Source organism: Symphalangus syndactylus, chromosome 7 (genome assembly GCF_028878055.3).
Source record: "Symphalangus syndactylus isolate Jambi chromosome 7, NHGRI_mSymSyn1-v2.1_pri, whole genome shotgun sequence".
In the NCBI taxonomy this organism is placed as follows: domain Eukaryota; kingdom Metazoa; phylum Chordata; class Mammalia; order Primates; family Hylobatidae; genus Symphalangus; species Symphalangus syndactylus.
The window spans coordinates 38273253-38286144 of record NC_072429.2 but is presented as its reverse complement, the minus strand read 5'-3'; the positions used below and the strand labels follow the sequence as shown (position 1 = coordinate 38286144).

At 40.0% G+C, this 12892-nt stretch overlaps 1 protein-coding gene and 1 long non-coding RNA gene across 5 annotated transcripts in view; one reads left to right on the top strand and one right to left on the bottom strand.

Moving 5' to 3' along the window:
- HTR4 (5-hydroxytryptamine receptor 4) overlaps nt 1-12892 on the bottom strand; it is a 200525-nt gene that overhangs the window by 103276 nt on the left and 84357 nt on the right. For all 3 annotated transcript variants that reach the window (XM_063643230.1, XM_063643231.1, XM_063643229.1), the window contains exon 3: nt 1416-1541. In XM_063643230.1, coding sequence (XP_063499300.1) covers nt 1416-1541 — 126 coding nt within the window. The remainder of the gene's footprint in view (nt 1-1415; nt 1542-12892) is intronic.
- On the top strand, nt 6071-11509 carry LOC129486193 (uncharacterized). 2 transcript variants are annotated; one of them, XR_008658881.1, is made up of 4 exons: nt 6071-6137; nt 6536-6638; nt 7994-8070; nt 11099-11509. It is a non-coding gene; the product is annotated as an uncharacterized lncRNA (long non-coding RNA). The 2 variants fall into 2 exon arrangements; XR_010121868.1 differs by having other exon boundaries at nt 6084-6137; nt 6539-6638.

The window sequence follows — 12892 nt, the reverse complement described above, 5'->3', positions numbered from 1 at the left end:
AGATTCAATTTCCCCTTCTGTAACATAGCTGAGAAGACCCAGTGTGGTCCAGCCTCTCCTGACTTCTCCAGACCTACCTTATACCAAAACCTCTTTTTTCCTTCCCCTTCTGGCCACCCTGCCCTAATCTGAGTTCCCCTGCACATACAGGTCCCTTTTGAGGGCCAATGCAGATGTTCTTTCTTCCAATGTTGCCTGGTTAATCCCACCCACCCAAAAGTCCTTGGTGGGGCATTCTCAGGAAACTCTCCCAAGGTATGCCCTGTGACTGTAGTCACAGTTCACCATTTTACACTAGTAGACTGGCTACTGTGTACTCACATTTATAACACTGGTCAGAATTGTGCTTTTACACTTTATTTGCATCATCATTAGATGTGTGCATGTCTTACTTAGAGAGGAACTGCTTCGTTATACACTCTTATGGCCCAGAGGCTCTCATCCCAGGCTGTACACTAGAATCACCTGATGCATTTTAATAAGTATTGATGCTGAGGTCTCACCCCAGGTCAGTTAGTTCAGGCACCCTTGGGAGTTAACACCTCTCCCCTCAAAGGTTACCAGATAAAATACAGGATGCCTAATTAGATTTGAACTTTAGCAATAAATAACTTCTTAAATATAACTATGTCCAAAATACCACATGAGACATACTAATACCACACAATGATAGTTTTTAAAAGTGCTTCACGTGGTTCTAATTGCAGCCAGGGTTGAGACTGATGAAGCGGAAGTGCAAAAAACACAGGTTTAATTTCTAGATCTGTCCCTTGTGAGCCACATCTTCCCTAAACCATTAATAAAATGGGGAGGTTAGATTATATGTGCTCTCAACAATTGTATATACAGTGATCACAACTATAAACACATTTGACAAAGAAAAAAATGACAGGATGGAAATACACTGAAGTGTTTACACTGGTTATATTAGAGTTGTAGGATTAATTGCAATCCCTTTTTCTCCCCTTTTATTTTTAAAATGTTGTTCCCACGAATGTTTTCTTTTTTTTTTTTTTTTTTTTTTGAGACAGAGTCTCACTGTGTCCCCCAGGTTGGAGTGCAGTGGCGCCATCTCAGCTCACTGCAAGCTCCGCCTCCCAGGTTCTCGCAATTCTCCTGCCTCAGCCTCCTGAGTAGCTGGGACTACAGGCGCCCGCCGACACACCCGGCTAATTTTTTGTATTTTTAGTAGAAACGGGGTTTCACCGTGTTAGCCAAGATGGTCTCGATCTCCTGACCTCGTGATCCACCCGTCTCGGCCTCCCAAAGTGCTGGGATTACAGGCGTGAGCCACCACGCCTGGCCGAATGTTTTCTTTCTTAATTACAAATTATAATGGAAATATTCACACCCAACTCTCTAGGGACAGCTCAGAACTCCTATGTTTCCTCAAAAGGTTCCCTCCTGCTGCTCACCTGAGCTGCCTGTCCCAGCACACAGCCACCATCACCAGCAGGTTCCCCAAGATGGCCATCAGGATAACCGTCGAGAGAAACATGAGCAGCACGACCTTCTCCACTGACCCAAAACCCTCCTCGGAACTGAAAGACACACACCAGCACAAAGAATTGAATGAAACTCTGGGACACAAGAAAGAAAATTCATCTTTTCATCATTGACCTTCAGAAAGGTAACTTCACCATCAGCTGATGACACATATATTAATCATGCATTTAATGTACACCAAAATCTGAACCTGTCGCTTGACATTTTATCCTGGTTAGCTCCTACATAAGAGGAGTATGAGGCTTAGAGAGTTGAATTAACGTTATTTTCCATCCAAGCACTTGTGGCTTTCCTTCAGGGCATTTAGTTCAACTAGCATTCAGACATATGTGGTTGATTCCTATTTTGTGCACCTACTCAACTAGATTGCAAAAGCTGAGTGAATGAATGATAGTAACTTTGTAACTGCAGGAGCAGCCCAATCTGGTCCAACTTTGTCTATAAAATGGTGAGTTGTGTTTTAGTTGCCATGGACCCCCAGGTTGCAAGTTAAACTGACCAGGCCCAGATGAACCAAGCATGCAACCACAGGGTGAAACCTAAGTGCTTGGACCAAGGCATGGGGACCAAATAAAGAAGTGGACATCTCATGGTATGATCCATGATCCAATCATATAGAGCCCTAGCATCACCTTGTGGAATAATCCAGTCAGATCATACCTCCTGGCATTAACTTATCACAAGATCCAATCAGATCATACCTTATTACCCTCTGCCTATAAAACCTGCCACAGCCCCCGGCTCAGGGAGATAGATTTGAGCTTTGCCTCCTGCTTCCTTGCCGATCAACTTACAATGAAGCCTTTTTTTTTTCTTCAAAAGCCTATGAACATCAGCAAGGAGCCCACTGCTTGCTCAGTAGCAACTTGAACCAGTTGTGACTGAGCAAGTTACTTTGCATTCATACAGTTGCTTGGCTTGAATGCAAAGCCATCTTGTTACAGTGTCCCATTCCAGCCCATGCAGAAGCTTCTGCTTACAGGTAGGTTCTCCCAGCGAAAAAAGACTGTGGTTTGATGGTTGTTCTTGCATCGGTTCACCTGGACAAATTGAATTCAGATTCTGTGAAGTCCGTTGGAAAGATAGTAGCCAATAAATAAGCTCAGTGGCTCCTTTCACCACCCTGATCATTTCTTTTGGTGCCCACAATATGTCATTGTTTTCCCAGTTCAAATTTGTGATTTCAGCATCTGATTTAGTCTACAAATGTTGCCTTCCCCATGTAAACTCAGCATTTTGTTTTATTAACTTGAAAATGAAGATCCTTTTTCAATGAAAGCACGATATCTGCAGATTAATATTCAGAAGCTATAAGGATTTGAAAAACTTTTATAGTATAATAAAATGTTCTTTTTAATGAAGTTTCAAAGAATCTTAAAACTCTTAGACCAGCGATGTCCAATCTTTTGGCTTCCCTGGTCCACATTGGAAGAAGAATAATTGTCTTGGGCCACACATATCATACACTAACACTAACAATGGCTGATGAGCTAAAAAAAAAAAAAATTGCAAAAAAATCTCATAATGTGTTAAGAAAGTTTATAAATTGGGTTGGGCTGCATTAAAAGCTGTCCTGGGCTGCCTGTTCCCTGGCAGGCTGCGGGTTGGACAAGTTTGTCCGAGACCCAAACCCTACATTTGAATATGGGTAAACCAGGGCCCAGAAAGAAGAGCTGACTTGTCAGAGCATGTTAGCGGCTGGTCTGGGAGAGGCTGCTTGTCCTGTGAGCCCACCACTGAGAACACACAGTTCCAAAAATCAAGAATTCTCTGTCTTTCTTGAGCTCTTTTGACTGAAAATTAAGATGCATGCCCTCTCCAAATGAAAGCAGCCTGCAAAGTCCTGGCTTTGGCCTTGTCCAGAACTTCTGTTAAGCTGGCACAGAAGACAAGGTGCCAAAGGGAATGAGCAACCAGTCTGGCAGTGGTTGGAGAATGAGAAAGTCCCTCCATTCAGCTGAGAAGTGTTTTTATAGGCAGATTGATAGACTGTTTGTGACTGAGGTTCAGATGAAAAGAAATTCCAGATATGCTTATCTAAATCACCCTTCTACACTTAAGTTCTAACTATCAACAGTACAAATATCAGACAGGGAAGATTTAATTCAATGAGGAAAACTGTACACTTAGGAAAAAGACCTTAATAGGCTGATGTGGCCACCAAAAACTCATTTGGTCTTAGGTCATGTTAGTTGAGTTAAAGCACTAACGAAGGAGGTGATGGTGGTTCTCTTCCCTGTCCTTCTTAGAGACTAACGGCCCCTCTGAAACTCATCTCTTCCACCCCCAGGGCCTCTGTATTTGAGGTGCCTTCTTCTTGGAATGATTCTTCAGTGACAGACTTCTTGTCATTGAGGCCTCAGATTAAATTTAACCCCCACTTAATGTACCATAGCCAACAAACATTTTTCATTTTCTTTACAGCATTTACTGTTATCTGAAATGACTTCTGTTATTGATTGTTGTCTGTGCCCCAATTCCACAGATTGACTTTGGTTATCTTTTTCACTACAATCTCCAGTGTCTGGCACAATATCTAGTCTAGAGTATGTATTAATGTACATGTAATACTATGTATTAATATTACATATGTAGATAATGCATTACATAGTAAGTGCTCAATTACTTGCTGATTCAGTGAAAGAGAGATATATTGTGCTCATAATGGTTATATTTATTATTCAATGTCTTTGAAGCCTGGTTGAAAGTATAGAGATTTCACCTAGAGATAAGAAGGCCAAGAGATGAAACACAAAAGCTACTTTCAGCTATCTGAGCACTGTCATTTGAAATAAGAGTAGATTTACATATTCATTCATTTAACAATTTCTGAGCACCTACTCTGTGTTAGGCATTGTTGTATGTCATAGGGAAACAGCAATAAGCAAAACAGAGAGCAAAACAGACAATAAACAGATGCATGAGACAGTATGTAAGGTGTCAGCTGATAGTACAGTCCATGGCAAAAAAATATCTAGGAGGGTAAGGAGGACTGGATGGCCTGTGGGGGATTGCAGATTGGCTATTTAATAAAGGATGTCAGAGAAGGTTCAATGATAAGGTTATCACAGGTCGTGAGGCTAACTAAGACCAGTGGGTGAACTTTAAGCAGTGGTTCCCAGCCTTACCTGCATATTTAAGTTACCGGAGGAGCTTTAAAAAATGCTGATTCTGGGAATCCACCCTCAGAGGTGCTGCTTTAATTGGTCTGAGTTGCAGCCTGGATAGAGAAATTTTTAAAAGCTCCCAAGTGACTCTGATGTGTAATGAATTAGAGTCACTGACAGGGAGGCAAGATTTAATACTAGATAATAAGAGCCTTCTAACAATTAAAGATGATCTGCAATAGCTTCCTGGTGTTGTTTTGTGCTCCCTGGCACAGAAAGTGTTTAAGAATACCTGAATGGCAATGAGATACTAATTTGCACTCATTAGGATGGCAATTATAAAAAATAAAACAACGAATAAAAAATAACAAGTATTAGGTGAATGTGGGGAAATTGAAACACCTGTGCATTGCTGGTGGGAATGTAAAATGCTACAGCCACTGTGAAAAACAAGTTTGATGGTTTCTCTAAAGGTTAAATATAGAATGCCTATGTGATCCCTCAATTCAGTCCCAGGGGTACACCTAAAAGAATTGAAAGCAGGGATACAAACAGACACTTATATACCAACAGTCTATAGCAGCATTATTCACAAGAGCCCAAAGGTGAACACAGCCCAAGTTTCCATTAATAGATAAGTGAATAAATAGAATGTGGTATATACATACTACAAAATTTTATTTCTCTATGAAAAGGAATAAAGTTTGTTGTTGTTGTTGTTGTTGTTGTTGTTTTTGAGACAGAGTTTCGCTCTTGTTGCCCAGGCTGGAGTGCAATGGCCTGATCTTGGCTCACCGCAACCTCTGCCTCCTGGGTTCAAGCGATTCTTCTGCCTCGGGCTTCCAAGTATCTGGGATTACAGGAATATGCCACCATGCCTGGCTAATTTTGTATTTTTAGTAGAGACGGGGTTTCTCCATGTTGGTCAGGCTGGTCTTGAACTTCTGACCTCAGATGATCCGCCCGCCTCGGCCTCCCAAAGTGCTGGGATTACAGGCATGAGCCACCGTGCCCGGCCAGGAATGAAGTTTTGATACATGCTACCACATGGATGAACCTTAAAAATAAATGAAACAAATAAATAAGTGAAATAAACCACACACAAAAGGAGAAGTATTGTGATTCCACTTACATGAGGATTCTAGACTCAGCAAATTCATAAGGAAATAAAATAGAAAAGTAGTTATCAGGGACTGGGAGCACAGGTGAATGCGGAGTTATTATTTAAGAAGTATAGAGTGTTTGGAATGATGAAAAAATTCCGGAAGTGGATAGTTGTAATGGTTGCACACCATTATGAATGTTCTTTTTTTTAGCTTTTTATTTTAGGTCCAGAGGTACACGTGCAGGTTTGTTATACAGGGGGTTTGCTGTACAGATTATTTCATCACCCATGTAATAAGCATTGTTTGATAGGTAGTTTCTTGATCTTCACCCTCCTCCCACCTTCCACCCTCACGTAGGTCCCAGGGTCTGTTGTTCCTTCTTTGTGTCTGTAATGTACTCAGTGTTCAGCTCCCACTTGTAAGTAAGAACATGCTGAATTTGATTTTCTGTTCCTCTGTTAGTTTTCTTAGGATAATGGCCTCCAGCTCCATCGATGTTGCTGCAAAGGACATGATCTCATTCTCTTTTGGGGCTTAATATCACTAAATTGTATGCTTAAAATGCTTATTTTATATATTAATGATAAATTTTATTATTTATATTTTAGCATTATATAAAAAAAGAATTCCTGGGTGACCACATATCAAGATACTGTACAGGGCTCCTGTATTGGGGGCAGGCTGGCCTGGCTCTTTTAGGTCGCTTTTTTGTCTATGGACTATGATTGAAACATATCCTTATAACATGAATTCTCCATCAACAAAACCACCACCATTAGAATAATCTCTCTTGTACTTTCTTTCCTCTTGTAAAAGAAGAAAACAGATTCAGAGCGTCTGTGATGAACATCTCTGGCTCCAGAGAAGGTACATTTTGAACCAAGCGGGAATGTCAGGGTTAGAGAGCATCAAGTTCAATGTAATGGTTCATTTGTGGCATGCCAATTAGGAGTTAGAAATAGCTTAACTTTAAACTAGGAGTGACGAGCAAAATTTAAGCATAGAAGAAGCTTTTTTAATTAGGCAGAACTGTCCATTGAACTAAAAGTAAGTCCAGTAATGACAATTAAAATAAATTCCAAACCACTTCTGCAAAATTCATGTTAGGTCCTTGGGCTGCCTCTGACACCCTCAAGCAATCCTGTCAACCACAACTGGATAGCTTTCATCTGGCTGAAGAGCTGTCCACTCCACTAAATTGGTTCGTTGACAGCTATTCTTATGAGAAATTTTACTTTCTCTTCTTTTTTGCTTTCTCTGTGATCTTTTGATCCATTAATAAACTCCACAAACTTGTGGGCTGGGTTTGCCATTTTCTCTGCTCTTCATGAAAGAAAATATAAAGACACAAATTCTGGGTAAATTTCCACATAGGTTAGTATACGTGAAAATGGACCGTGAATGATAAAGTATGATAAATAAGTGATTATTGTTGTTAATAATGATAGAGACAATAGCAAAGGAAATCTTAGGTTATACTTTGTCACACACACACACACACACACACACACACACACGCACACCCGCACTCTCTCTCTCTCTCATACTTTCTGGAGAGTCAAGAACATTTTTTGTTGTTATTTATTTATTTATTTATTTTTGAGACAGAGTCTTGCCCTGTCCCCCAAGCTGGAGTGCAGTGGCACAATCTCAGTTCACTGCAACCTCCGCCTCCGGGGTTCAAGTGATTCTCCTGCCTCAGCTTCCCGAGTAGCTGGGATTACAGGCACCTGCCACCACACCCAGCTAATTTTTGTATTTTTAGTAGAGACAGGGTTTCGCCATGTGGGTCAGGCTGTTCTTGAACTCCTGACCTCAGGTGATCCGCCCGCCTCGGCCTCCCAAAGAGCTGGGATTACAGGCATGAGCCACCGCACCCAGCCTTTGTTGTTATTTTTTGTGGGCTTTTTGCACTGGTTTTGTTCATAAACAGCTGTAGGACTTCAAAAAATTCACTTGACTTTTCTGAGCCTCAGTTTCTTCATTGATCAATTGAGAAAGTTAGACTAAATTTCTCATTCATCAAATATGTATTGAGTGCCAACTATATACCAAGCACTGTGCTGAGTACTAGATTCAATAGTAAAGAAAATGGACAAATTTCCTGACCTCATGGGGTTCACAGTATGGATGGAAACAGACATAAGCAAATGCACAGTTAAAGAAATAAATACAGTTTGTGATCAGTTCTTCCGAGTTCGATTTCCCAAATATTAATGTTTATATTAATCCACTGAGGATCTTGATAAAACGCAGATTCTGATTTTTTTTTAGGCTGAGGTAGGGTCTGGGATTCTGCAATTCTCACAGACCCGTAGGCATTGCTGATGCTGCTGGTTCCTGAGTCACAGGTGGAGTAGCAAAGTATAAAAGGCGTAAACATGACATTATGATAGAAAACACGCTGGCTTAGAGAGAAATGTTAGGTGGTTGAGAAACACTGGAGGTGACATTCAACTGAGTTCTGATGAATGCAGAGAATTTGGAAGTCAGAGGAACCAGGATAAGTGCATTGCATTCAAAGGGAAGAGCAACTGCAAAAGCCCTGAGACAGAAAAGATTTTTCATGTTCACCATCACAGGGGAAATGAGCAAGGGACTAAGCATCCGAGATGAGCTCAGAAAAGTAGTCCGAAGCCAGACCCTGAGGACTTTTTTGTGCTCTAGGGAGAAATTTATGTTCTGTTGGAAGATCAATGAGAAGACACAGAAGTGATGTAAGCAGAGTAATGACATAGGGGCGGGGGTGATAATACGCCAGGGGTTTCTGCAGGAGTCCAGGTAAAAGAAGATGGTAGTTAAAAGTAGCATGGTGGCTGGGGAGATGGAGAGAAGTGGGTGGAATAAAGGTTTATTTGGGGAGTAAAGAGATAGATAAGAAAAATAGATTCCATGAGTGAGTGGGAAGAAGCACAAATAAACGCCGTACTTTAGAATTGCATATCTGAATAAATGTTGGTACAATTTAATGAGATGGGTGAAACACATTAAGTGTGAGATACCTATAAGACATTCAAGTGAAGATGTCAAGTAGGCAATTGGATGTGTGTGTGTCTGGAGCTCAGAGGGATGACTGGGCAGGAGATACACACTTGGAATTGCCAGCACTTCTATGGGATTTAGAGAACTGAGGAAGGGTGTGATCACCCAAGAAGAGGGTCAGGGTCTCGATGAACGGCAGTACTGAGATGTGCAGTAGAGAAGGTAGAACCAGAAGAGGAGACTGCGAAAGACTATCCAGGATGTTCTGAGGACATAGATGAGAGTGGTATTTTGGAAGCCAAGAGGAACATTTCAAGTGAATATATGTATGTATAATATATATATTAGGAATATATAAATATATATATTCTTGATACTTCCCTGGAACTACTTCAAGATCACTCCTAAGAATGACAGGAAGCAAGGAGGCAGGGAAACTAGAGTACTTTTTCTCTTTATCTTTTTATGTATCGAACTTTGCAATAAAATTATGTTAGACCAGAGGGCTCCACCATTGCACCAATGATCTCCGCAGTAAGTGCCTCCTCTCCCACCTGTTAGGAGTGTCGTGTACACAAGAAACATTCTTGAAAACATACACAGCACATCCACAAAAGATCCCAGCACTCCCTATCCAAGTATTTCTTTCACCCTCCCTGCCCAGCCCTGCACAGTCTTTTGCAAAGGAATTACATTTAAGTTAAAGAAAATAATGTTTCATTTTCTTACCAATCAACAGTTAGGAGAAGAGTACAAGGGCATTCTGACTTACAAGACAGCCTGCCTAAAATTGAATTACTTTTTTCTAGTGAGAATTTTATTAACCTTAAATGTAAGGTCCCTGCTGGTTTCTATACTGATAAAAGATTGAATATTAACCAAGAGGGCCTTAACGTTCCACTCAGCTTGACTAAACTTTAGACAGCCTTCTTCCTGACTCCAGGCTCTGGACTCCCTTTTCTTAGAGCATTTACTGTAGAAAATTTGTAACTACAAATTCTTTCTCTAACACTTTGAGATGTAAATGAAAGATACCAGTTTTACAAGCTGGGACTGTCATTCTCAAGAACTTTTCCTTTCCCTTTGAAAGGAAATCATCAAGAAATATAGTGCTCCTATCTCTCAGTCTGTGTGGGAGCGAACAGCCTAACTTAGGTGGACACCTTGTTCCAAGTTGTAAAACCATCTCTTGTCATGAAGATATGAGAAAGTTTACTTATCCTTTGGGTAAGGCTAATTAGGTAGCACATTAGGTAATCCCTTCCCCCCACTCCATTTCTTAAAAACTCTCCTGTCCTTTGTTGCAGTGAAGTTGAAGTCAGATTGCATTCTGGTCTCTCTCCCTATTGCCATAGCTTTGGAAAAGAAAAAAGTCATCTTTACCTGTTTAACTTCATCCAGTGCAATTTTTGTTTTGACAGTATACATCATTTATTACAAGTACAGATGTTCCTAGACTTATGATGGGGTTACCTCCCAGTAAACCCATTGTAAGTTGAACACATTGTAAATGGAAAATGCATTTAATGCACCTAACCTATAGAACGTTGTAACAGCCTAGCCTACCTTAAATGTGCTCAGAAAGCTTACATGGGCCTAGAGTTGGGCAAAGTCATCTGGCAGCAGACTACTCTGTAGAGCATAGGTTGTTTACCTTCATGATCACCTGACTGATTGAGAGTTGTAGCTCACTGCTGCTGCCAGGCAAGGTAAGATGGTATATCATACAGCATATTGCTATCCTGGGAAAAGATCAAAATTCAATATTGGAAATACAGTTTCCACTGAATGCATATTGCTTTTTTTATTATTATTATACTTTAGGTTTTAGGGTACATGTGCACAATGTGCAGATTTGTTACATATGTATCCATGTGCCATGTTGTTTTGCTGCACCCATTAACTCGTCATTTAGCATTAGGTATATCTCCTAATGCTGTCCCTCACCCCTCCCCCCACCCCACAACAGTCCCTGGAGTGTGATGTTCCCCTTCCCGTGTCCATGAGTTCTCATTGTTCAATTCCCACCTATGAGTGAGAACATGCGGTGTTTGGTTTTATATTGCTTTTACATGATGGTAAAGTAAAAAATTCTTAAGTCAAACCATCATGTCGGGGACCATCTGTAATTATATGTGTGTGGCTTCTTCATTACCTTTATTACTGGCCATGAACAAAATCTGAGTTTAACATATAGGAGAAATAAACTCAGATAATAATCGCATTGCTAATATGACTTATGTAAGTTAATTTTTCAAATATTTCTTTATTTAAAATAGAAATAACAGAATCCATGAATATGTTGTTTTTCCTTATAACAAATAACCTGAGCAATACTATGTAATTGTTTTAAAGTATATATCATTTCCTTTAAATACATGCACTCTTTCCCCCTAGGTTTCTTGAGAGACTAAACATACAAATGGACAATGGCCAGACCATGTGTAACAATAAAACTCTGATGGACAATCTCTGGCAGCCAGCCCAGAACGATCAGGACTTGTTCAATGACTGCGAGCTAGCTTCCCCCTTTTTAACCCTCTTACCTGCTTCCAACTCAAGACTAACAACAGAACCCCAAAGACGCTGCTCCCCAAAGCAATCATGTAAGATGCCTCACTGCTTGTTAGTGCACCTCCTGCTTCATTGTGCCAACAACCTCCAGGCAGAAGATAGCAGAAGCCTTCTTTTCCCTGCTTATAAAGCTTTTTTACTCCCCTGCCTGTCTTTGAGACTTTGCTAAATTCCAAGGATGGTGGCTGATCCTCTTGCTTTATCATGCAAATAAATTGCTTCTGTTTGTTCTCATCTGTGTGGTCTTCATTTATTTCCATATTCTAGATGTGTTCTAGATGTTACACTTATTTGAAATCCTATATTTTGAATTAAGTAGAAATCTTTTCTGAGGGAGAAAATATTTCTTATGATTTGGCTTATATTACTTTGGGTTCTTGTACTAAGTTCTCAGGTCTCCCAGTTAACGTTTTTTCTTTTCTTTTTTCTTTTTTACAGAAAGCTTTAAAAAAAAAAAGAGGAGGATTAAATAAGATAGTTTGCATAGCCTTATTCCATAATATGAAGCATCAGAGCAGTGGTGCTTCAAAATCACCAGCAAACACTAGGATCATCTGGAGGGCTTGGTTAAAACACAGACTGCTGAACCCACCCACACTTTCTAATTTAGTGCATCTTGGGTGAAGACCAAAACTTTGCATTTTTAGCAAGTTCCCAGGTAATGCTGATGTCGATGCTGGTCTTGGGACCACACTTTGAGGACCACTGACCTAGAACCTTACAAGGGATGCCCTTAATCTTAACCTTCTTTCTGCCTTTGCAAATTATTTTCTTCTGCTTCTCACTTTGAAATGTCTTCCTTGGAAGTGGGTTGGTTTTGACATTGATGTACTGAGCACCTACCATATGGCAAACAATGCACCTGGAAGATTTTTCATGTTGGCTAATTCAATCTTCATAATTATCATTATCATGTGATGTAATATCATAATGACCCCTTTTCAGAAGACGCTGGAGCTCAGCATGGTTAAGAGACGTAATATTTTGTAACTATTAAGTGGTGAAGCTGGGATTTAAACCCACATATTTTTATTGCAAGTCCAGTATTTCGCCTACTAAATTTTAAACATGCTTACTTAGAAGTGAGTATATTTCCTTTAAAAAAACACATGCTAAAGTTGCGCTTTTTGTCTAGAAACTTAAGACTCAAAATGCTGATGATGACAGCTTATAATATGTGTTGTAAAATGTGCTGGCTATAGAAAATGGTAGGAGAAAAAAGGAATAAACCTTATAGGATGGAAATTATGTATAATGGAGTTTTTATGTAATTCTAAAATAATTCTGTTTGATTTTTTTTGAAAACCCTATAGACAACGACAGGAGGGCAAGGAGGTGGTTGGTGCACAGCTGGTGAAGGTTAGGTAGTTTTGAACTGCAAACATGCAGAGTAAAATTCTTGAGGCAAAATCTTAATAGACTTTTCAAGAACCTCAAATATCACACATAATGGGCATGAAACTAACTTCAAAGCCCAAAGAGGATCTGTCTATATAGCGTATAATGGAGTTAAAAGCTGTAAGGAATACAAAGGATGTCAGGATGAAAGACACTGTTTTCTGAGACCATGTCTGAATGTGAAGCCAAGGCAAGATAGATAGGCAAGGTGAGATCTAC